At 43.4% G+C, this 26,626-nt stretch overlaps 1 protein-coding gene across 1 annotated transcript; it reads left to right on the top strand.

Annotated features, from left to right (window-relative positions):
* Positions 1-19,955: 19,955 nt before the first annotated feature.
* On the top strand, positions 19,956-26,362 carry LOC127327298 (kinesin-like protein KIN-7A). Its single transcript, XM_051354079.2, has 15 exons — positions 19,956-20,142; positions 21,248-21,693; positions 21,794-21,883; positions 21,965-22,065; positions 22,203-22,316; positions 22,405-22,486; positions 22,576-22,643; positions 22,745-22,804; positions 22,886-23,010; positions 23,650-23,845; positions 23,924-24,043; positions 24,147-24,239; positions 24,323-25,186; positions 25,292-25,620; positions 25,815-26,362. The coding sequence occupies exons 2-15, from the start codon at positions 21,372-21,374 to the stop codon at positions 26,173-26,175; spliced, it is 2,925 nt and encodes a 974-aa protein (XP_051210039.1). The 5' UTR covers positions 19,956-20,142; positions 21,248-21,371; the 3' UTR covers positions 26,176-26,362.
* Positions 26,363-26,626: the final 264 nt, after the last annotated feature.

The following is a 26,626-nucleotide window of genomic DNA, read 5'->3' as shown; positions in this document are numbered from 1 at the left end:
ATATTATGCACCTACTTTGAATAGTTTTACAGAACATTTGAAACCATATTCTATGAGGAATAACAATTGTTTGCTGCCATCCCAGCAAGGATGTAAAACTTAGTGATACCAAAGCATACTATACGAGCGCATTGACTCATGATTACGTTAATTCGTTTCATTTACGATCATCGTGGATGTAAAAATCAGTGATCCGCTTCACTTGCCCTTCCTAAATAAATAAAATTATTCAATTGTTTTAATCAAGGCTACAAAAATTTAGACTCGATGTTACTAGATGGTACCCGAATACCATCCCAATCACCGTAAAGGATCTCTTAAAAAAATTAAGTGAAACATTTTATAAGAAAAAAGATCTTGCGCGTTCTAAGCCTTTTTGCCAACATCTACAAGACCTTGCAGTTGCGCAAGTGTTCTGCATGATCCACAACAAGTACAATTCTTTTGCCACCCTTTTATTCATTGTATTGCTGGAACATGATAAGTAGGTAATGAAGTACTCCTAATGAACTCTGAAATGAATCTTCGTTCATAAATATAAAGTGTAGAACACATATAATAAATAACATGATAATTGGGTTGGTGAAAGGCAAACTTTTTTTTGCCTCGTTTCAAGAGCTGGTTGGTGAAAAACTCAAGTGCTAGACTAGCTAGCTCTATCTATAAATATAACATATACTGCCTACAAATCACCAACTGTTCCATGTACTCAAAATTATATCTCCATTTTAGTTGATGGGGATGAGTATATTGTGGAACAGAAAGATAGTGGTGACTTAGGTTGACGTCGAGCGGCACTGGTGGTTCCATGCTTGAAGAGATATTTTGAGAATGGGGCGCATAGGAAATTTTAGTTGGCAAGTGAGGTGAGAGTAATCGACAAGAGTGCACACGATCATTTTCTTGCCTATTTGTATCGTGTGTGCTCCGGTTTCTTAGATCAAAAGAGGCACACCCACCATTTTGATTAAGAAAACCAAGGGTTCTACATAAGATGGATGAACTACATAAGTGACATATGCTACGTGTGGCCCATCGATCAGCCGCACGCTCCCGCTCCCGCCTTCAATTTTTCTTACTGTCATTTGGTAGAACTGTTGACACGGTCTCAGTGTAACTAACCCTAGTGGACAATCAGTCTCCTTGCCCAGCATATTTAGTCTCTCTTGTTTCTCCAGTAGTCTATAATGAGCATTGGAACTTATAAACAGCGTGATGAATGTCCTTTTCCCGAGCCTCCCTAGCAATTTCCGTGTTAATTAATTAAGCTCAGGTTCAATACTACCTCCATCCCGCTTAAGGTTTATATTTTTTTGAAAAGTCAAACCAAGTAAAGTTTGATCAAATTTTTATAATAATCTATCAATAAATATAATATTTTATAGATACCATACAAAAATATATTTTATTATCTATTTGATGATATTAATTTCGCATTTTACATTTAATGATATTTGGTAAAATCTTAGTCAAACTTGACATAGTTTGACTTCTAAAAATAATATAAGCTTTAAGCTTTGAAATAGAGGTAGTATAAACCTTAAGCCTTAAGCTTTGGAATACTATAAGCTTTGGAATATCAGAATAAACCATCAATTGTAGAAGGGTTATTAGTCATATTCTCCTGTACAATGACTACTTCCAGTTGATTAGGCGAGATTTACCATCCGGACAAGTTTTGCGACATCTTCAGATATCTATCGCATGTGTTTCTTCTGGAGGGAGTGACGACCCATGATGACTACTTCAAATTGAACATAGATGCCATTGTTAAGCTTGGCATTGGAGACTCCGCCGCCGCACTGCTGGCCTGCCCTCACCTCCACGCCTCCCCTGCTCCACTCCCGCCCTACCTCCGCCGCACTGCTGGCCCGCCCTCACCTTGTTAATTGGCCCGCCCTCACCATGATAATTGGGTTGGTGAATATAAAGTGTAGAACACATATAATAAATAACATGATAATTGGCCTAGCTTCCCTCTCTCGTCTTCTCACGGCGGCCTGGCCGGAGGAGTGACCGTGGTGTCTTGTGTTAGATGTATATATTTGTCTATTGTACTTTCCCCATATGTTAGGGGGCTTTCTGCATATGTGCACCTGTACATGTACTATATATTGTGGCCTTTGGCCCCTGGTAATACAACAAGCATATTGCCCTAACATGGTATCAGAGCAAATTTTGGTCCTATTTTTCTTCTAGTCCGTGCGTCGTGCGTCTCAGCTTGTTCCGCCGTCGCCCGTCCGTCCGTCTTCGTCCCGCTCGCAGCGTCCGACGCCGATCTCCTCCGGCGCCAGGATTCGTCGCTCGCCCTCAGATCTCCCGTTCCCAAATCGAGCCGAGCCCCGCCCGGCCGCCTCCAGGATTCGTCGCCCGCTCGGCTGCTAGAATCTCTTCCTCCGCCCGACGCTTGCATCGCCAGGAGGCTCGCCCGTGGTCGTCCTCCGCTCGCGCCAGCCACAGCCTCTCCGACTGCGTTGATTCCTCCTGGCCGGCCGCCTCCAGGCCCGCCCGTCGATTCCCTAGAATTCTGTCCCGTGGCCGATCTCCCCGCCTCGATTCCCCAGATCGCGGCCGATCTCCCGCCCCCAAATCGCGGCTGATCTCCCGCTCGGCCGCCTCCAGGCCCGCCCGCTCGGCCGATTCGAGTCGATCTGCCGCCGGCCTCTGCTTCCGATCCGTTCTCGTCTAGTTGAGTTTGATCCCAAAAAAAAAAAAAAAAAAAAAAGAGTAAAAAAAAAAAAAGCTATGTCTTCCTCGGGCTATGTTGCGATCCCTCGCTGCCCGGTGATCTTTGATGGCGCGAATTACCCTGATTTCGCTGCCTTCATGCGCGTCCATATGCGCGGTCTTCGCCTTTGGGGTGTGCTTTCTGGCGAGGTCTCCTGTCCGCCGCGCCCCGTTGCTCCTACGGTGCCTGTTGCACCGCCACCTGTTGCCCTTGCCCCTGATGCTACTCAGGCGGATAAGGATGCAGCCAAGAGTGCTGATGACACTGCTCTGGCTGATTATGATCGGAAGGTTCAGGACCACTCTATCGCCGTTGCGACTTACCTGGATCTCGACCGAGTACACTCGGTGGATAGATGAGGATGCTCGTGCCGCTGTCGTTCTCACCTCCGGTGTTCTCGCCTCGCATGCTGCTGAGTTTATGGGTCTTCCCACCGCTGCTGCTCAGTGGGCTTTTCTTCGTCAGCGCTATCAGCCGTCTGGGGATGCTCTCTACCTGTCTGTGGTCCGCCAGGAGCATGCCCTTCAGCAGGGTGATTCTACTATTGATGAGTTCTACACTCAGAGTGCTGCTATTTGGTGTCAGCTTGATTCTCTCCGTACAGTTGTGTGTGCCACCTGTCCCTGCTGTCTGACTGTGCGCGCGGATCTGGATTTTCAGCGCGTTTTTGAGTTCTTGTCGCGGCTCCGTAAGGAGTTTGAGCCGCGCCGGGCCCAGCTGCTTGCCCGTGGTCGTGTTCCGCTCTCTGAGGTCCTTGCTGAGCTTCGTGCTGAGGAGACTCGTCTTCGTGGTGCTGGTCTGCTTGAGGTTCCCTCTGTTCTTACTGCTCGTGGCCCTTCTGTGCCGTCTTCTCGTGGACCTCCTACGCCGCCGGCTTCGTTGCGGCCTCCGGCACAGCCGATACTTCCTACTCCTCCATTCTAGGGTCAGCGTCAGCCCCAGCAGCCTCGTGGTTCGACATCACCTCCTTGCACCTACTGTGGCAGGCCTGGCCACACTATCTCTACATGCTGGCAGAGGGATCCCAGCTTACGCCCGCCGCATCTTACTCGTCGTCAGGCTGGTTCTTCAGGATCTTCTGCCGTTGCACTCTCTGATCAGGACATTATCCATGGTCTTCGTGGTCTACTCGCTGGTACAGGCTCTTCCTCGACGGGTACTGCTGGTTCTGTGCCTGGCTCTTCTAGCACCGCGCGACCACCACCTTCCACACAGTCAGGTACGTCATCCCCGTGGTATCTGGATTCTGGAGCTTCTTTTCATATGACCTCTGCGTCCTCTATTCTTTCTGCTCTTCGCTCTCTTGTTTCTCCTGTTCGTGTTATCACGGCTGATGGTACCTCTCTCCCTGTTTCCAGTCGAGGCACCCTTTCTACTACCTCTTTCTCTGTTCCTGATGTTTCCCATGTTCCTAGTCTTAAGATGAACCTGTTTTCCGCTAGTCACCATCGATTTCTGGTTGTCGCGTCATTCTTGACGCTGATTCTTGTGCTGTTCAGGACCGCCGTACATAGGCCCTGGTTGGAGCTGGCCCTCGCAGCCTTGAGTCCCCGGGGCTCTGGGAGTTAGACTGGCTTCGTGTTCCTTCTACTGCCACTTCATCTGCCAGTTCTCCTGCGGTTGCTTCTTCTGTCACTGGATCTTTTCAGCAGTGGCATCATCGGCTGGGTCACCTCTGTGGCTCCCGTTTATCGTCATTAGTTCGTCGTGGTCTTCTGGGGTCTGTCTCAGGAGATGTGTCTTTGCATTCGTGTCAGGGTTGTAGGCTAGGCAAACAAATTCAGCTTCCCTATCCTAATAGTACGTCTGTATCTCAGCGACCTTTTGATTTAGTTCATTCAGATGTTTGGGGTCCGGCTCCCTTTCCTTCGAAAGGGGGTCATCGATACTATATTTTGTTTATTGATGATTTTTCGCGATACACCTGGTTGTTTCTTATGCACTCTCGCAGTGAGGTGCTTTCTATTTATCAGCGTTTTGCAGCCATGGTTCGTACTCAGTATTCCACGCCTATTCGTGTGTTTCGTGCTGACTCTGCAGGTGAGTATATCTCCCAGCACCTTCGTGGTGTTCTTGCTGAGCAGGGCACCCTTGCCCAGTTCTCGTGTCCCGGCGCCCATGCTCAAAATGGTGTCGCCGAGCGTAAGCATCGTCATATTCTTGAGACTACCCATGCTATGATGATTGCTTCCTCTCTTCCGCCGCATTTCTGGGCTGAGGCTGTCGCTACGTCGACTTACCTCATTAACATTCAGCCTTCTGCTGCCCTTCAAGGTGGCATTCCTCTCGAGCGTCTTTCTGGTTGCTCTCCAGATTACTCGACACTTCGCTTATTTGGTTGCGTTTGCTATGTTCTTCTCCCTCCTCGCGATCGCACCAAGCTGACCGCTCAGTCTGTTGAGTGTGTTTTTCTCGGATACAGTGATGAGCATAAGGGCTATCGCTGTTGGGACCCCGTTGGTCGTCGGATGCGCATCTCTCATGATGTCATATTTGATGAGACGCGTCCCTTCTATCCTCGTCCCACCTCGGGTACTTACCCGGTGGATGATATCTCTTTTCTTCTTTTTCTGGATGCACCCCCTGCTATCCCATCTCCTCCCCCTCCTAGTCCTGATGCGCCCCCTTCGGCGCCATCCTCTCCTCCGTCTAGTCCACCTAGTACTCCTCGTTCTCCGGTTTCGGATCCTTCTGATGTTGTCCCTTCTTCCTCTTCTTCTGATGAGTTGTCCTCTGCTGATGACCTTCCCCCTTCACGGCCTATTCGTCAGCGTCGTGCTCCAGCTCGTTACTCTCCTAGTCAGTATGGTCTTTCTGTCGTTTCCGAGCCGACTTCTTATCGGGATGCCGAGCGTCATCCTGAATGGCAGCTTGCCATGGCTGAGGAGATCGCTGCGCTTGAGCGCACTGGCACTTGGGATCTTGTTTCTCCCCCTTCTGGTGTTCGTCCTATCACGTGTAAGTGGGTCTATAAAATTAAGACTCGCTCTGATGGATCTCTTGAGCGCTATAAAGCGCGTCTTGTGGCTCGTGGCTTTCAGCAGGAGCACGGCCGTGACTATGATGAGACTTTTGCCCCTGTGGCTCATATGACTACTATGCGTACCCTTCTTGCTGTTGCTTCTGTTCGCCGTTGGTCTGTCTCCCAGCTTGATGTTCAGAATGCTTTTCTTAATGGCGAGTTGAGTGAGGAGGTTTACATGCAGCCTCCTCCTGGGTATTCTGTTCCCGATGGGATAGTTTGTCGTCTTCGACGTTCTCTCTATGGTCTCAAACAGGCCCCTCGTGCCTGGTTTGAGCGCTTCGCCTCTGTGGTCACTGCTGCTGGTTTCTCTCCTAGTCTTCATGATCCCGCCCTTTTCGTTCACACTTCTCCTCGTGGACGTACTCTTCTTCTTCTTCTTTATGTTGATGATATGATCATTACTGGTGATGATCCTGAGTATATTGCCTTCGTCAAGGCTCGTCTTCGCGATCAGTTTCTTATGACTGATCTTGGTCCTCTTCGCTATTTTCTTGGCATTGAGGTTTCCTCCACTTCTGATGGCTTTTCTATCTCTCAGGAAAAGTACATTCAGGATCTTCTTGCTCGTACTGCTCTTGGGGATGAGCGCACAGTTGATACTCCTATGGAGCTTAATGTTAAGCTTCGTCCTACTGATGGTGATCCTCTTCCTGATCCCACCCGTTATCGTCATCTTGTTGGGAGTCTTGTTTATCTTGCTATCACTCGTCCTGATATTTCTTATCCTGTTCATATTCTAAGTCAGTTTGTCTCAGCTCCCACCACTGTTCACTATAGTCATCTCCTCCGTGTTCTTCGTTATCTTCGTGGCACGATCACTCGTCGCTTTTTCTTTCCCCGTTCCAGCTCTCTCCAGCTCCAGTGCTATTCGGATGCTACGTGGGCGAGTGATCCTACGGATCGTCGTTCGCTTTCTGCTTACTGTGTGTTTCTTGGTGGTTCGCTTGTTGCTTGGAAGACGAAGAAACAGGTCGCAGTTTCCCGTTCGAGTGTTGAGGCTGAGTTGCGGGCTATGGCTTTGTTGATTGCTGAGGTGACTTGGTTACGGTGGTTGCTTGCAGATTTTGGGGTCTCTGTTACGATACCCACTCCACTTTTGTCTGACAGTACAGGTGCTATCAGTATTGCACGCGATCGGGTCAAGCATGAGCTGACCAAGCATATCGGTGTTGATGCTTTTTACACACGTGCACAGGTACAGGATGATGTTGTTGCGGTATATTATGTGCCTTCAGATTTGCAGTTGGCGGATTTCTTTAGGAAGGCACAGACTCGAGCGCAGCATGATTTCTTACTCTCCAAACTCAGTGTTGTGGATCCACCATGAGTTTGAGGGGGGGTCTTAGATGTATATATTTGTCTATTGTACTTTCCCCATATGTTAGGGGGCTTTCTGCATATGTGCACCTGTACATGTACTATATATTGTGGCCTTTGGCCCCCTGGTAATACAACAAGCATATTGCCCTAACATCTCGGACAGACTTCAGGCGCCGGTGCCGCAGCTGCGCTCCTGCTCGCGGCCGAGAGCCGATGCCCTACCTCCACGCCTCCCCTACTCCACTCGTGAGGGCACCACAGAGCGCCGCCGCCGCACTCCTGCTCGCGGCCGAGCGCGGGAGGACTCCGGCTGGACCTGGTGCTACACCTCCCTTCCGCCGCCCACGTGACTCTCGCTCGCGAGCATGACGCCGTTGAAGGCCAGCTCCGCGTGCCGTGGCGCGGCGTTCTCGACATGGTCTCTATTTTGACGATGGCCGACACAAAGACTTCGCAAGCGTGCGCACCTTGGTCCGATTCTTGGTGAGGAGGCCATCTTGGTGTCATGGCGGAGGGAGGCGGCCATGGCATGGTGGCAGAACGGGTATATGGAGTAGGGTCGGGCGACAGCCCCTGGCGGAAAAAGGAACAAGCATGGAGGGGCGGTGGGGGGGGGGGCGGTGAGCTGCGATGGCCATGCCGGTGGAGCTTGTGGCGGCAGCTTGTGGTGGGTGGCCGGCGGTCGGGCGAGCTGGTGGCCTGAGGAGGACGGTCGGTTTTTTTTTTTAGATGGAGGACGGTCGGATTGGGAAGGAGACGACCTCTCCTTTTTTTTTTTGATTTTCCATACTTTTATTTTTTAATGTTGCCTGACATGTGGGACCTATATCCATGTCATCAGGTTCACTAACTATGATGCCACCTCAGCCCTGACAATGGGCCCCACCTGTCAGATCTAGTGTCAACCGCTTTTAATTAACGTTTAGTGTATTCTGCAAAAAAAGGCAAAATCTGGTGATTTTTTTGTTCCACAAACGTAAAGTAGTGGTATGTGGTAAATTTTAACTGTAAAGTGGTGCTTTTATGCTATTAACTCCGCAATAAATCTATAGTGTGGGCTGCAAAGCATACACACTTCTATCAAAGAAAATATTGTCGTCTACAAACAGTAGATGGAAAATACTGGGCCAAGTCACATTAGGTAGACATTGTAGTTCATATTAGGCTTTCGAAGAAAACGAGAGGATAATATAGGTCCCCTTGCTTGATCCCCTGGTTGGGATTACCGGTTCAGTTAAATCTCTATTAACTGAAACAATTGTAGGATAACGTTGCATAGATAATAAAAATTTCCTACCGCGAACACGCAATCCAAGCCAAGATGCAATCTAGAAGACGGTAGCAACGAGGGGATTATCGAGTCTCACCCTTGAAGAGATTCCAAAGCCTACAAGATGAGGCTCTTGTTGCGGCGGTAGACGTTCACTTGCCGCTTGCAAAAGCGCGTAGAAGATCTTGATCACGATCCCTCCGGCGCCACGAACGGGCAGCACCTCCGTACTCGGTCACACGTTCGGTTGTTGATGAAGACGACGTCCACCTCCCGTTCCAGCGGGCAGCGGAAGTAGTAGCTCCTCTTGAATCTGACAGCACGACGGCGTAGTGTCGATGGCGGTGGAGAACTCCGACGGAGCTTTGCTAAGCGTGCGAGAGCTTATGGAGGAGAGGGGGCGGCTAGGGTTTGGGAGGGGGTGGCCGGCCACTCAAGGGGGGCGGCCAGGTTGTGGTCTTAGGGTGGCCGGCCCCCTCCCCTTGGCCCTCATTATATAGGTGGAACACCCAAGAGTTGGTATACAAGTCTTCGAATAAGACCCCAAACCAAAACCTTCCATAACTCATGAAACCTACCCAAGCTAGGACTCCCACTAGAGGTGGGAGTTCCACCTTCCTTGGGAGGGGATGGCCGGCCCCCCTTGGGGAGTCCACTTGGGACTCTTCCCCCTTAGGGTTGGCCGGCCATGGGAGGTGGAGTCCCACCGGGACTCCGCCTTCCTTGGTGGTTTCTTCCGGACTTTTCTAGAACCTTCTAGAACCTTCCATAGAACCTTCCGAATCATTTTAAATCACATAAAATGACATCCTATATATGAATCTTATTCTCCGGACCATTCCTAACTCCTCGTGATGTCCGGATCTCATCCGGACTCGAATAAATATTCGAACTCCATTCCATATTCAAGTTCTACCATTTCAACATCCAACTTTAAGTGTGTCACCCTACGGTTCGTGAACTATGCAGACATGGTTGAGTACTCACTCCGACCAATAACCAATAGCGGGATCTGGAGATCCATAATGGCTCCCACATATTCAACGATGACTTTAGTGATCGAATGAACCATTCACATACGATACCAATTCCCTTTGTCACGCGATATTTTACTTGTCCGAGGTTTGATCTTCGGTATCACTCTATACCTTGTTCAACCTCGTCTCCTGACAAGTACTCTTTACTCGTACCGTGGTATGTGGACTCTTATGAACTTATTCATATGCTTGCAAGACATTAGACGACATTCCACCGAGAGGGCCCAGAGTATACCTATCCGTCATCGGGATGGACAAATCCCACTGTTGATCCATATGCCTCAACTCATACTTTCCGGATACTTAATCCCACCTTTATAACCACCCATTTACGCAGTGACGTTTGATGTAATCAAAGTACTTTTCCGGTATAAGTGATTTATATGATCTCATGGTCATAAGGACTAGGTAACTATGTATCGAAAGCTTATAGCAAATAACTTAATGACGTGATCTTATGCTACGCTTAATTGGGTGTGTCCATTATATCATTCACATAATGACATAACCTTGTTATTAATAACATCCAATGTTCATGATTATGAAACTAATCATCCATTAATCAACAAGCTAGTTAAGAGGCATACTAGGGACTCTTTGTTTGTCTACACATCACACATGTACTAATGTTTCGGTTAATACAATTATAGCATGGTATGTAAACATTATCATAAACTCAAAGATATTATAATAACCATTTTATTATTGCCTCTTGGGCATATCTCCAACAGTCTCCCACTTGCACTAGAGTCAATAATCTAGTTTACATTTGTAAAGATATAACACCTTGGCCTTCTGGTGCTTTATCATGTTTTGCTCACGGGAGAGGTTTTAGTCAACGGATCTGACACGCTCAGAAACGTATGTATTTTGTAATTCATTTGCGTCTCAACGCATCACTCATTTCCAAATGAGTCGGCATTGAATATGTTTGGTCTTCTGGTAGAACCTTAATTCCGTGGTCTGAAATATGTCACTAATATTGTCACACAATATAGCTTCAAAGTTCTGACTCTGTCGGAACTACACCAAGTTCTCAAAGAACCTCTTGACTTAACATCTTTTGTCATTGTCAAAACAATGACATACTCTGCCTTCTTTTGTAGAATTCGTCACAATATTTAGAACTCTTCTAAATCTAGCATAGACAACTTCTAGCTCATTGTACTACCTTTTAAACAACACTTAGCCTAATTTGAGATTGAAATTTTACTTTCATATTTGACAAAACAAACATCGGTGCAACACTTTACAGCAATTTGTTTGTCATTTCTCCATATAAAATTATATATATATCCTTGGTTCTTCTTAAGTTCTCAAGAATATTCTTACTGTTTTTCAATGATCATCACATGAATCATTCTGGTACATGCTCATAACACTTTTAGAGCATATGACATCTGATTGTGTACATATTATTTGTGATCTATAATCACTCGTGTGTTTTTACTCATTGAGTGTCAGATACACTCAAGTCTTGTAAAAACTTCACATGACAAGAACATTTTCTTAATATTTCTATATTGAACTACTTCAATATCCATTCTATGTACTTTGACTTAAACTTATTATGTGTTTCAATCTATCTTCATAGATCTTGACACTAAATTTGTTTCAGTCCATATCTTTTCATTGAAGTTAATTTCTCAATGAAACCTTTTTAATCAAGTATATAATTACATCATTTATAACCAACTATATGTCATCTACATAAAGTATTATAAATATGTCTCAGCGCTCCCACTTAATTTCTTGCAAATGCAAATCTCTTCATCATCTCTGATGAAATCAAAAACTCTTTGATTATTTCATCTGGTGAAGATTCCAACTCCGCGATACTCACTTCATCTAATTGAAGTTTGTATACCTATCTAGTATTCCATGGACCAGCAAAACTCTTGGTTGTATCTTGTATACACCTTTAATACATACTTCTGATAAGTAATGTATTTTGCCATCCTACTAACATATCTTATAAAAGAAATATGTAGTGATTACTAGAATAATCCATATAGACTATAAGCATTGCTACGGAAGATCTAATCTTGTCGTAGTCAACTCTTTGAATTTTGTCGTAAACAACTTTTCGACAAGTCAAGCTTATTCAATGATATTTCATCCAAGTCCATCAATTTTATAGATCCATTTTACTTTCAGAAAATATTCATCTATCTTGGATTTCATGGCGTATAGCCATTTTAACGGAGTCAGGGCCCATCATAACTTCTTTTGTTTGTAGTTGGTTTATCATTGTTCAAAATCAGTCCTTTGTGCTCAAATCATTTATTTGATCACAAAGTAAACCATATCTACAAGGTTCAATATGTACTTCGATCTCCATGGCTAAAACACTTTGTAGTCATGTGAGCCATGATTGTCGTGGCCGCTTCCGAAACCAATTCCGATGCTGCGCTACTCTGATCATTATGCTCAGATTCATAAACCTTATCAAGTTCTATTGTCCTCCCACTCAAATACTTCGCTAGAAACAATTTCTCGGAAATAAGAAACATTGACAAACACTTTTGTCTTTGTCTCGTGGGAAGAATTCCCAATCAAAACTCTGGGATAACCAACAAAGACATTCATCCGATTTTGGTTGTAACTTATTTACTTATGCTATGCATACCAAAATTTAAGAAAAGACTATCAGGGTTCATACCCATGCCATAACTCGTATGGTGTCATTTCAACAGATCATGATGATGCTCTATTCAGTGTATAAGCGGTAGTCACTAAAGCATAATCCACAAAAATATAATGGCATCATAATATTTTATCTCATCATTAATCCAACAAGTTTTGGATACATCTCTCGAATACTATATCATCATTATGATACTCCAAGAAATGTGAGTTGTAGAACAATTTCATGACTCTCTTAGATGTTCGCTAAAACTCGTAATTCAAATATTTCCACCATGATCCAATCATAGATATTTGACTTTTCTATTACGACGATTTCCACTTCATGCTGAAATTTATTTGAATCCATTCAAAAAAATTCAAACTTCTTCCTTATCGAATATATTCACATATATATATATACTCAATTCATTGTTGGAAATTTTCATGAAGTAGAAGAATCTCCCGCACACAACTATGCCCAGTGAAACACATACATCACCATGTATTTTTCCACTAAGTTTGTTGCCCGTTCAACTCTTGGCCTATGAACGGTTTTTTAATCATTCTCTTTAGAAAAGATTTGCAAGCGCCAAATGATTCAAAAATCAAATGACTCCAAAAATCCATTTGCATGGAGTTCCTTCATGCGTCCTTTCTAACTTGACCTAAATGGCGGTTCCACAAATAAGTGGAATTCAAATCATTTGCCTTATGGCATTTTAGCGTCAGTGTTATGTATGTGTGTTTCACCATTAAGATTTATAATAACTTATCCATCGTATATGGAGTAATGTCATAATTTAAACAACTCATTGTTTTCATTTGACCAGAGCAAAATAACAATTATTAAGTTCTTTATTATAAATTCTAAGGGCTAGATAGAATGCTAACGACGAACATAATAACACTTTATTTTGTTCCAGACGTGCATTCCTATCATATTCCTTGTCAGTAACTTAGGCCATTGTATTGCGTTGTTTTGTATGACACTTCATACCAACCAATATAGTACTAATACCCAAGAATTTCATAGTGTGACTTAACTAGGAATACAACCATAACATGTATATCATTTATATACACCTGAGCTAGACTTTCTAGTCTTTTCTTTTCTTTTTGCCAAAATATCTTTTGCAGTTTCTCTTTTAGCTTTCCTCATTATTCAGAAAAACACTTTAACATTATTAACTTCTAGGTTTGTTGGTCAAATACCAATAACCTTGAGGTTCTTACTTTAAGTTGATCATCATATGACAAGTGTTTCAGATTTCACTATTAGTAACTTTGTAATATGATGAACAATTTCACTCATAATTTTATCCATTATATCATGACGACTTTCCGAGACCATGTCTGTACATGCTAGGCTCGTAAAGTTTTAACCTTGGTATTCGCATGTGCAAATCTGGCTTGCACCCGTTGTAAGCACACGTAGAATCTATAACACCCGATCATCACGTGATGCTTCGAAACAACGAGTCTTAGCAACGGTGCATACTAAGGACAATCACTTCATGGATATGCGAATATCGTTAGTGCCCCAATAGTTGGAGGATTGGGACGTCTTGCGTCTTCAACCTTCGTACATTCCCATAAAACTTATGAGTTTATGTAGTCTCACCAAATTATATTCTATCATCTTGCAATAAGGTCTTAGATATCATATATATCTCATACCTTGATTATTTCTGAAAACTAAATTTTCAGCTCCTTACTTTTCAAATAGATTTGAACTTCGAGTTTCACGGAGACAAGATAACTTTATGTACTAATTGAAACCATAGCTCTTTGAATCAACAATGTGAGGTTTACTAAAAGTTTGCTATAGGACTTAATCACTTCTTGATTCTTTAAACAATACGGTACCAGTCCGTAAAGTTTATTGTCAGATTTTAACAATATTTTTATCTCAATTACAAGACTAGCGCATGGTAGAAAACGGATGCCAATACTACAAAATTAATTCAAAATACTACTCAGACTATGTTTATGATAATTAGTTCATGTTTTAATCTAATTACTAATGAACTCCCACTTAATACAACATCCCTCATAGTTGTTAAGTGGTACACGATCCACATCCACTACACCAAAACCGATCATCACGTGAGATGATGTAGCTTCAATGGTGAACATCAACATGTTGATCATATCATCCATATGACTCGTGTTCAACCTTTCGGTTTCCGTTGTCCCGAGGCCATGTCTGTACATGCTAGGCTCGTTAAGCAAACCCAAGTATTCCGCGTGTGCAACATGGCTTACACCCGTTGTATGTTGAGTTTATCACACCCGATCATCACGAGATGCTTCAAAATGACGAACATGCAACGGTGCATACGAGGGGAGAACACTTTATTATCTTGATATTAATGTGAGGGATCATCTTATAATGCTACCGTCGCGTTCTAAGCAAAATAAGATGCATAAAGGATTAACATCACATGCAATTCATATGTGATATGATATGGCCCTTTTGTCTTTTCGCCTTTGATCTTCATCTCCAAAGCACGGACATGATCTCCATCATCAACGGGCATGATCTCCATCATTGTCGGCGTAGCGTCAAGGTTCATGGCGCCGTCTTCATGGTTGTTCACCTCATGTAGCAACTATTACAACTACTTTGAAATACTACTCAACATGAAATTTAAAGACAACCATAAGGCTCCTGCCGGTTGCCACAATACAATAATGATCATCTCGTACATATTCATCATCACATTATGGCCATATCACATCACCAAACCCTGCAAAAACAAGTTAGACGTCTCTAATTTGGTTTGCATATTTTACGTGGTTTAGGGTTTTCGAGTAAGATCTAATCTACCTACGAACATGAACCACAACGGTGATACTAATGTTGTCAATAGAAGAGTAAATTGAATCTTCACTATAGTAGGAGAGACAGACACCCGCAAAGCCTCTTATGCAATACAAGTTGCATGTCGGACGAGGAACAAGTCTCATGAACGCGGTCATGTAAAGTTAGTCCGGGCCGCTTCATCCCACTATGCCACAAAGATGCAAAGTACTCAAAATAAAGACAACAAGAGCATCAACGCCCACAAAAACATTGTGTTCTACTCGTGCAACCATCTATGCATAGACACGGCTCTGATACCACTGTAGGATAACGTTGCATAGAAAACAAAAAAATTTCCTACCGCGAACACGCAATCCAAGCCAAGATGCAATCTAGAAGACGGTAGCAACGAGGGGATTATCGAGTCTCACCCTTGAAGAGATTCCAAAGCCTACAAGATGAGGCTCTTATTTCTGCGGTAGACGTTCACTTGCCGCTTGCAAAAGCGCGTAGAAGATCTTGATCACGATCCCTCCGGCGCCACGAACGGGCAGCACCTCCGTACTCGGTCACACGTTCGGTTGTTGATGAAGACGACGTCCACCTCCCGTTCCAGCGGGCAGCGGAAGTAGTAGCTCCTCTTGAATCCGACAGCACGACGGCGTAGTGTCGATGGCGGTGGAGAACTCCGGCGGAGCTTCGCTAAGCGTGCGGGAGCTTATGGAGGAGAGGGGGCGGCTAGGGTTTGGGAGGGGGTGGCCGGCCACTCAAGGGGGGCGGCCAGGTTGTGGTCTTAGGGTGGCCGGCCCCCTCCCCTTGGCCCTCATTATATAGGTGGAACACCCAAGAGTTGGTATACAAGTCTTCGAATAAGACCCCAAACCAAAACCTTCCATAACTCATGAAACCTACCCAAGCTAGGACTCCCACTAGAGGTGGGAGTTCCACCTTCCTTGGGAGGGGGTGGCCGGCCCCCCTTGGGGAGTCCACTTGGGACTCTTCCCCCTTAGGGTTGGCCGGCCATGGGAGGTGGAGTCCCACCGGGACTCCGCCTTCCTTGGTGGTTTCTTCCGGACTTTTCTAGAACCTTCCATAGAACCTTCCGAATCATTTTAAATCACATAAAATGACATCCTATATATGAATCTTATTCTCCGGACCATTCCGGAACTCCTCGTGATGTCCGGGATCTCATCCGGGACTCCGAATAAATATTCGAACTCCATTCCATATTCAAGTTCTACCATTTCAACATCCAACTTTAAGTGTGTCACCCTACGGTTCGTGAACTATGCAGACATGGTTGAGTATTCACTCCGACCAATAACCAATAGCGGGATCTGGAGATCCATAATGTCTCCCACATATTCAACGATGACTTTAGTGATCGAATGAACCATTCACATACGATACCAATTCCCTTTGTCACGCGATATTTTACTTGTCTGAGGTTTGATCTTCGGTATCACTCTATACCTTGTTCAACCTCGTCTCCTGAAAAGTACTCTTTACTCGTACCGTGGTATGTGGTCTCTTATGAACTTATTCATATGCTTGCAAGACATTAGACGACATTCCACCGAGAGGGCCCAGAGTATATCTATCCGTCATCGGGATGGATAAATCCCACTGTTGATCCATATGCCTCAACTCATACTTTCCGGATACTTAATCCCACCTTTATAACCACCCATTTACGCAGTGGCGTTTGATGTAATCAAAGTACCTTTCCGGTATAAGTGATTTATATGATCTCATGGTCATAAGGACTAGGTAACTATGTATCGAAAGCTTATAGCAAATAACTTAATGACGTGATCTTATGCTACGCTTAATTGGGTGTGTCCATTATATCATTCACATAATGACATAACCTTGTTATTAATAACATCCAATGTTCATGATTATGAAACTAATCATCCATTAATCAACAAGCTAGTTAAGAGGCATACTAGGGACTCTTTGTTTGTCTACACATCACACATGTACTAATGTTTCGGTTAATACAATTATAGCATGGTATGTAAACATTATCATAAACTCAAAGATATTATAATAGCCATTTTATTATTGCCTCTTGGGCATATCTCCAACAACAATATATCTCAGAGAGTTGACACATCACATGACAGTATGGATCGAATTCTAATACAAACCCAACTTCTGAAGGCATTTAAAGAGATACTCCCATTCGACTCGATCATAAGCCTTCATCATATCCGTCTTGAGAGAAAAAAAAAATTTAGCCCGTTGTCAGCTCGTGTGTCGTACACAATCAGTACATTGTACATGACCAACCATCCATGAACAAATGCACTCTGATATTCAAACACAACTGTCGACAAGATAAGCTTCGAACGGTTTGCTAAAAATTTAGACACAATTTTATAAAGCACGTTACAGAGACTGATAGGCCGACGGTTCTTCAAATGATCAGGATTTGTTGTCTTCAGTATTAGCACAATAATAGAGTCACAAAAACCATATAGAAACAGGTTTCCATCAAGGAAACTTCTAACAAATCTTGTAAGAATTCCCAGCGGGTTTGGCGCACGTGTTCTAGTTTATTCATAGCCAATACAATTCTATTGCCACCCTTTTATCAATTGCATTGCTTGAATATGATAAGTAGGTAATGAAGTACTTATAATAAACTTTATGATTAATTGTCCTTCTTGAAAATATAGTACAGAATACACATATAATGAATAACACGATAACTTGTTGGTGAAAGGCAATGGCTTTTACCTCGTTTCAGAAACTGGTTGGTGAAACACTCAAGTGCAAGCCTAGCTAGCTCTATCTATAAATGCAATATGTATTCTCCTATAGATCACCAATTGTTCCATATAGCAAAATTACACCTCTACTTTAGTTGATGAGAACGAGTATATTGTGGAGCAGAAAGAGGGTGGTGGTTTATGTGGACTTCCAGTGGCACCGGGGGTTCCATGCGTGATGAGATTTTGAGAATGGGATGCATAGGAAATTTTAATGACCGAATGAGGTGAATGTAGTCGAGAAAAGAACACATGGTCACTTCATTGGCTATATTTTCCGTGTGTTCTCTACTTTCTAAGATCGAAAGAGGCACACCCTCCATTTTGATCAAGAAACCCAAGAGTGGTACCTCACACTGTGGCCCGTCCGTCAACATGTACTCCCGCTCTTGCCTTCATTTTGTCTTATTATTCCGTGGGAGAACTGTTGACACAGCCTCAACGACAATTAGTCTCCTTGCCCGACATATTTACTCTCTCTCTTTCATGTAGTCTAGATTGAACATTCAAACTTATAAAAAGCATGACAAAGGTCATTTTCCCCAGCAGTTTTCATGTTAACCAAGCTCTGGTTCAATATACGGTACATGAAAGTGAACTAGCATGCCCAACCAGATATAGTTAACCAAGTCTCAGCATGCATCAATTTTAATCTCTTGAAATTTTGGGAAAGTAAGACATGCATGCGTCATGTTTGAATATTTTCCGGACCCACAAAAAACTTGAGCGCAATTGGACAACATGGGAATGCTTGCCAACTCAGTTGTGGAGCAGGCATGAGACTAATCATATTGGAGAGTAATATAGACTAATATCATGCATATAATAGAAGAATTGAATAATCTTTGATATTTGATCACCGTGGATGTTATTCTCAACAATGAATAGAAGAATTAACTACCCAGGTTTAGGGAGTCGATGTCGGAATAAACCATCAATTGTAGAAGGGTTATTAGTCATATTCTCCTCTACAATGACTACTTCCAATTGATTGGGCGAGATTTGCCATTCGGACAAGTTTTGCGACACCTTCGAATATCTACGCATGTATTTTTTCCGGAGGGAGTGAGGGCCCATGATGAATACTCCAAATTGAACATAGATGCCATTGGTAAGCTTGGTTTCTGTTGATTTCAGCTGCTATTTGGATGTTTGCATATTGAGTTGTTGCTGATCTTGTCGTAGGGAGTGAGGGCCCATGATGACTACTCCAAATTGAACATAGATGCCATTGGTAAGCTTGGTTTCTCTTCCTTTCAGCTGCTATTTGGATGTTTGCATATTGAGTTGTTGCTGAACTTGTCGTAGGGAGTGAGGGCCCATGCATGTTGACTGCTTCAAATTGAACATAGATGTCATTGATAAGCTTGGCTTTTCTCCCCTTTCAGAGATGCATTGTGGCTATCTGGATGCTTACCTGTTGAGTTGTTGCTGATCTTATTGGTGGGTACTTTGGCATGAGCGTGTCCACATGTATTGATGACATGTATAAGTTTCACAAAAGGCTCAAATGTTGCAGATATAGCCCAAGTCTTAGCCGTTGGAAATACAAAGTGGTTTCTTGAGATTGTAGGATGTATCGATTGCATGCATTGAGAAAAGGAACAACTTTCATTTCTTGGCAAAACAAAAAACTGGCGTTAGAGAGTGCACTTTCATACTTGAAGTTATGGCATCACAACATTTAGCACTCTTTCTTCACCATGACATCATCCCGCGATGATATCATTGTGCTTCGATGCTATATGATGTTCTAAGGTCTTGTGGAGCATGAGCATGATGTTGTAATCTGCGACCTAGCAGCGTGAGGATTTCAGGGTGCTTTGATAGAACACGAGGATGCGGTGTCCGAGCTCAAAGATTACCTCCACACACACGCATCATGAAATCCATGACCGGATTTTTCATGTTGAACTCCAAAATGATTTGGTCAGACACACGTGGATCCATAAAGAAAAGGGATAGTCCTTATTTGTTGTCTTATGTTGGACAATTTATCGATTTCTAGAATTTTCAGAATTTGTGGTACTAAAATTATCTGGCAATCGTTTGTCAAATACAAAAAAAGGCTAAAATAAAATAAAATAAAGAGGGCCAACACATATATGTTATATTCGTTTGGAGGAGCCGTTGGGTGCACTGGACCAAGCGCGCGGACACTTTTTCGAGCAGATAAAAACAAATAAATAAATTGCGGACATTATTTGGAGGGAGGGCGCCGTTGGAATTGCCAGCTAAGAATTTCTTCTGCAGCGCAGCCATTCCAGCTGGAGTAGTTTGTTTGAATCACCCGCACGGTCAGCAAGAAGCGGCGAGTTGCGGAAATACTTTCCTAAACTGACCGACCGTTGCAGCCTCTCCTCACCCCACCGCTCCCACATGTGTCTTCTTCCTCTTCCTCTTCAAGCGCAGTGAGCCGAACCCGGAGAATTCAAACCCAAGCACCCCCAACGGGCATCTCCTCCTACCCTCGCATCGCCCCCGCGCGCACCGGCGGCGGCGCCGCGCCTCGGAGACCGCCGGTCCGGATCCCCTCCTCGCTGCTCCGGTGCGTGATTTCGCCGCCTCGCTCTTCTCCCCTCCGCTAACCCCGAGTTTGCTCGCGGTAGTCGTCTGGAGTTCGGGTACTGCTCCGATCTGCAGCGGTGGCCGGTGGCCGCCGCAGCCACCGACCGCTCGCCGGATGAGCAAGCGACTGCAGTCTTCCCGGCTCGCGGTCGCGGTGCCGTAGATTTGGAAATTACTTGGTTTATTATAGTTGTCCGAAGCGTTCTTCTTTTGGTAACGCTGTTATTAAGGTTGGGGATCTCCGTTAAACTCACTTGCGCCTTAAACTCCGCTCCCCTTTCCTTTTTCCTGCTAAATAAATTTTTAGGTGTTCCGTTTTTGGGGGAAAAAATCAAATGGTTTGCCGAAAATCTTCCGGGATACGAAATGTGGTCGTCTCCGTGGGCCAATCCCAACTTCTGAGCTCGATTCATTTTCCCTATCCGTGACTGATTTTGGGCGGCCCCTACTTAATTGTGTGCCAATTGGCATGTGATTGTGACCCATGGGATGCGGTCACCACAGATTTCTTATAAGGAAATTAGTTTCTTCTACTGTCAACTTTTTAGATTAATTTATGTAATCTTTGCTCATTTAAACGAAGGAAATCCGGATCTGTGCCTGCATTGATTTTGGTACAGTCTGGAGCTGTCTTCTGTCTGTTTCCTTTGAAACGACCATATACATTTTTCAAACTGTGTGACTATTTCTCAGTCAGGTGATCTCATCAAATTTCAGTTGCAACTCATGACTAGCACGAATCAAGATGCAAATCAAACAGTGTAAAACTTGACTGAACACGAAGTTAGCTCTCAGCTAGTTGAAGAATTAACAAATCCCTTTTTTTAAAGTACTGATGAATTGTTGATGCCTTAGACTTACATTGATCTTTTTTGTGTAATGTTACTTACGAATGTAAAGCGTGCCTGTTGTTACAACAGATTTGCAGCTGCATGCGTCAAACTTTGTTGTAGCAGCAACCATTCCTACATCAGGGGAAATACAAGTTCTTGAAATTCTATAGTATGCTATATATTGCAGTATTTGTGTTTATGATGAATGATAATGACCTGACACTGTCTTTACATATTAATCTTACTTTATAGGAATTTGGAACCGACCATTGTTGCGTTGAAGCAGACCGTGGCGCCCCTTCCCAGAGAAAGCTCTTCACATTGAAGACTTGAAGAGCCTTTGTAGTTTACCATAGACCACAAGGATTCAAGAAAAATGAGTGCATCAAAACCGCCAAGCACCCCTGCATCAAAGATTCAGCGCACACCAATGGCCACCCTTGCCCCTGGTGGCAGCTCAAAGGGCCCAACCACCCCTGCATCAAAGATTCAGCTCACACCAATGGCGACCCTTACCCCTGGTGGCAGCTCAAGGGCCCAGGAGGAGAAGATCTTTGTCACTGTGAGGGTGCGGCCATTGAGCAAGAAGGAGCTGGCCATGAAGGACCAGAAGGTATCATGGGAGTGCGCTGATAGCCAGACAATCTTATACAAGGGTCCGCCACAGGACAGGGCAGCCCCTACATCTTACACTTTTGGTACGCTGTCCAAAGATCCATTACTGTATAGCTGAACCAATTATGTATCGTAATGGAATTGACCTTCTGATTAACTAATTAACGCTCTATGTCCTTCCAGATAAGGTGTTTGGGCCAGCTTGCCCGACAGACTTGGTTTATGAAGATGGAGCTAAGGATGTTGCTATGTCTGCACTAACAGGCATTAATGGTAAACTGTTGCTCGCTTTGTAGCTTGGTGGTAATGGAACATCAATCTGTAAGTGACCCTTACTTTGTCTCGGTTTTGCAGCCACAATCTTTGCCTATGGACAGACAAGTAGTGGCAAAACATTTACCATGAGAGGCGTGACAGAGAGCGCCGTCAGTGATATTTACAGACACATCCAGAATGTGAGTATTGTACATCTATCCTTTTTTTTAAGATCAATTATGCACCTCTGTTGAAGCAACCATTTCGAACTATTATGGAGACTTTCTTCAAACAAGCTTGTAAGACATAACTGTTTCTTGCTTTTGTGGATCGATAGACTCCTGAAAGGGAATTTATTATCAAGATATCCGCTATGGAAATCTACAATGAGGTTGTGAAGGATCTACTACGACCTGACTCTGGTCCACTTCGCTTGTTAGATGATCCTGAGGTTTGTTTGCAATTTTGTTGAGTCAATGCACTATAAGTTCTATTTCATGCCTTAATGGTGATACATACACATATATTTGATTCACCAGAAAGGAACTATCGTGGAGAAGTTGGATGAAGAAATTGCCAAGGATAGCCAACATCTAAGGCACCTCATAGGCATTTGTGAAGGTAACTGCTATATATGTATAGTCTAGCATCTCCGGTAAGAAGAAGATTGCGTGGTGATACTTACCTAATGACATTTCAAATAACTGCAGAACAAAGGCACGTTGGTGAAACTGCACTAAATGACGCAAGTTCACGTTCTCACCAAATCATTAGACTGGTATGTATAGAGAAGAATCATTTCTTGTTTAGATTCAATCTTTCGGAGGAAAACATAGTGAGAGATGATTAACTTTTCCTTTTTCCATGTATCTATATCAGATCGTGGAGAGTAGGCTCCGTGAAGCATCGGGCTGTGTTAAATCTTTTGTTGCTAACTTGGTAAGCATCCTGTCCAACTTTTGGACCATGGTATGCTGATTATGAGTAATCTGTGTGAATTAACATTTGCTTTGTTTTCAGAATTTCGTTGACCTTGCTGGAAGTGAGCGTGCTGCGCAAACAAATGCAATTGGTGCAAGATTGAAAGAAGGCTGTCATATAAATCGCAGCCTGTTGACTTTAACTACTGTCATCCGAAAGCTAAGGTCTGGATTAGTCAAAAAAATCACTTGTACACAAGAAGTTTGGATCAGATGTATTTACTACTACCAGCGTTTTCTCTGCATTATCTATTTGCATCTATTGGATGAACGATGTCAGCAAGTTAACGGGCACTTAACTCCTAACGAATATCACGAGAGTGCACAGCCAAAGTCTTAATGAAATGCATCAGTTCAACATATTCCTGCTATGCTTCCTATTAATTCTTCCAATTTCAAATAGTTTGAGTAAGTCCTGTCACGTATTTGAAACTCATTTGGTTCCAATGAAAAGATCTTCCTCAGTAGATTGTTTTAAAAAATACACATTGCTTGTTATTTATTGCAGCGTTGTGAACTTATCATGTTAAGCTGATATTTCATTTCATTCATATCGTATTACTGTTATCTTCATATTTTGGTACTAGTTGTACTTGTACATACAATAAATGCCGATTTTGCAATGAATAGTCACATAAACAATGTAAATATGTTGTGTATATCATTGGTTATTGCATTATCTCCAGTTTGCTCCCTCCCTTCTTCAAATATATAGCAATATGTTGTGGCCTTGAACAGAAAAGTAAATGCGAAAAGGCCCATCCTTGCAACTCCGAAAGAGCTAACTGTAAATTTCCGTTGCAGCTCAGAGAAAAGTGGCCACGTACCCTACCGGGATTCAAAACTCACACGTATCTTGCAGCTTTCTTTGGGTGGAAATGCAAGAACAGCCATCATCTGCACAATGAGCCCAGCCCTAACACATGTAGAACAATCCAGGAATACTTTATTCTTTGCCACTTGTGCCAAGGAGGTCACAAATACTGCAAAAGTTAATATGGTAAGAGTTCATTGTGAGACTGCATTGCTTTCACCTTTAGTTGCTGAAAGTCAACTCAACACTCCATTGTCCATACAGGTTGTATCTGATAAGCAACTGGTCAAGCATCTACAGACAGAAGTTGCCAGACTAGAAGCAGAACTGAGGACCCCTGACCGTACCTCCTCTTCCGATATTCTCACCGTAAAGATTAAGCAGGTAACGTCTCTGACCAAGGGTGTCATGCTTACTTCTGACATTCGAGGATACATTGAATAAAAAGAATCATTATAATTTTGTAATTGTCTATTCTACCATGCAGATGGAAATGGAAATGAAAGAGCTACGGAAACAACGAGATAACGCACAGTTAGCGCTCGAAGAACTACAAAAGAAGATGGGTGATAACCAGCCAGTAAGAAAATGCCCTTTCTTCTTCCATAACCTTTTACTTGTACTGTGAACTAAATATTTTCCAAAACTATGTTTTCGTTTTAGGGGTGGAATCCCTTTGACTCACCACAAAAGACCAGAAAGTGCCTCACATTCTCCGAGCCGAGTAACAAGATTAAGATAAGGAGCTCGGTTAGACAATCATCCACTGCTCCATTTATGTTAAAGCATGAAATTCGCAAGCTTGAGCAGCTACAACAACAACTTGAGGTTGAAGCAAACCGAGCAATTGCTGTACTGCACAAGGAGGTTGAATGCCACAAACATGGCAACCAAGATGCAGCAGAAACTGTTGCTAAACTTCAGGCAGAAATCAGGGAGATGCAATCCGTTAGATCTGAGAACAGAGATGTTGAGATGGTAACAAATGAAGGAAATGGATCCGATTTAAAAGATGAAATTACTAGACTTCATTTGCAAGATAATGATATTGCCAAACTTGAGGCAAAACTAGAAAATGTACAGAGATCGATTGATAAATTAGTTATGTCACTTCCAAATGTTGAGACTACCCCAAACTCCAACAGATCAAAGAAAAAGAAGAGGATGCTTCTTCCACTGGGTATTAGCAACATAAACAGACCAAATCTAATAAGAGCACCGTGCTCTCCCCACTCTTCCAGTAGGCCATTGGAATCAGAAGTTGAAAATATGGCTCCAGAGGGGGACAAGGTGTCTTATGAGGGTTCAGAAAAGGCTACTCCCACCAAGAGTGAAGACACTGGGGATTTATCGTCACGTGATGAAACTCCACGCTACAGACGATCTAGCTCTGTGAACATGAAAAGAATGCAGAAGATGTTCCAAAATGCTGCTGAAGAAAATGTGAGAAGTATTAGGGATTATGTCACTGAATTGAAAGAGAGGGTGGCAAAACTTCAGTACCAAAAACAGCTACTTGTCTGCCAGGTCTTATTTCTGGTCTCATTTGATCTTGCATACACATCCATTTTTTATGTTGAGAAGTTATTTTATTTGCCTGCTAAAATATGATCACTTGAAATATTCTTACAGGTACTAGAGTTGGAATCTAATGAAGGGAAACCAAATGACATGGATGAAGATCCAGCAGGAAATGACATATCTGTACAGGACAGTCCTGAATCATGGGACATATTATTTAAGGAGCAGATGCATCACATTATACAACTCTGGGATCTCTGTCATGTATCAATCATACACAGGACTCAGTTCTACCTGTTATTCAGAGGGGATTTGACTGACCAGATATACATAGAAGTTGAAGTTAGAAGATTGACGTGGCTGCAGCAGCATTTTGCTGAGAACGGTGATGCAAGCCCTGCTGTGCTTGGTGATGACCCTAACTTTTCTCTAGCCTCAAGGTAAATATGATGATTTGCCAACATGTGTTGTCTAGTGTCCTTTGGTCATAGTGCTACCCTACTTTCTTACTACATGTATCATTCAACTTACGCAACCATGTCTACAGGCCAAGTACAACTAGGTCATGTCAGATGTTTCATTAGTCATAATTGAATGTTCATAAGTTTCATCCTTTTTTTTTGTATTGCTGTAGTATGAAGGCGTTGAGGAATGAGCGAGAATTTCTTGCGAGAAGGATGGGGTCAAGGCTGACAGAAGAAGAGCGGGATCGCCTCTTCATCAAATGGCGAGTGCCCCTCGAGGTGAAGCAGCGAAAGCTACAGCTTGTGAACAAGCTCTGGGCAGACCCCAACGATAAAGCGCACATTGAGGAGAGCGCTGATATAGTTGCCCGGCTGGTTGGTTTTTGTGAGGGTGGTAACATCAGCAAGGAGATGTTTGAGCTCAATTTTGCGCTCCCAGCGAGTAGGAAGCCATGGCTGACGGGCTGGCAGCCAATCTCAAACATGATCAAAGAGAAAACTCGCCAGTTGGTTTCGACTCCATTACAGTGAGGAAAGGGCCAATACATACATTTCATAATACTCATACTGGTGACTGGTTGACCAAGGTGAACTGGCACTGGGCTCATATGTAGATAGCTTAAAATCTTTAGAAATATTCATTTCTACATGTACCAATTATTTTGAATGCTCATAACTTGACAGTGATTGTTTGAATGAGAATAACTTGAATACTCTACATGTACCAATTATTTTGGAGTTGGTTAGTCATCTAGGGCATCAGGTGTTGGTTTCAGTGGCTTCATAACACTTTCAGTACACACAACACTTGGAGAGCTCACTGAGTTCTATTATTGTGACTTTCACATTTATTAACATATGGTAGTATTCCGTCTTGCTATAAGGAACTATATGTTGAAGAACAAAATTTGCCGTTGTCATACAATCCAGCAAAAAAGATCAGTAACATACATGGCACACGACACAAGATGAAAAAGCGCAA

The sequence above is a fragment of the Lolium perenne genome, chromosome 1 (genome assembly GCF_019359855.2).
Source record: "Lolium perenne isolate Kyuss_39 chromosome 1, Kyuss_2.0, whole genome shotgun sequence".
Lineage (NCBI taxonomy): Eukaryota > Viridiplantae > Streptophyta > Magnoliopsida > Poales > Poaceae > Lolium > Lolium perenne.
The sequence above is the reverse complement of the archived record's forward strand: the minus strand, read 5'-3'. Positions and strand labels throughout refer to the sequence as shown.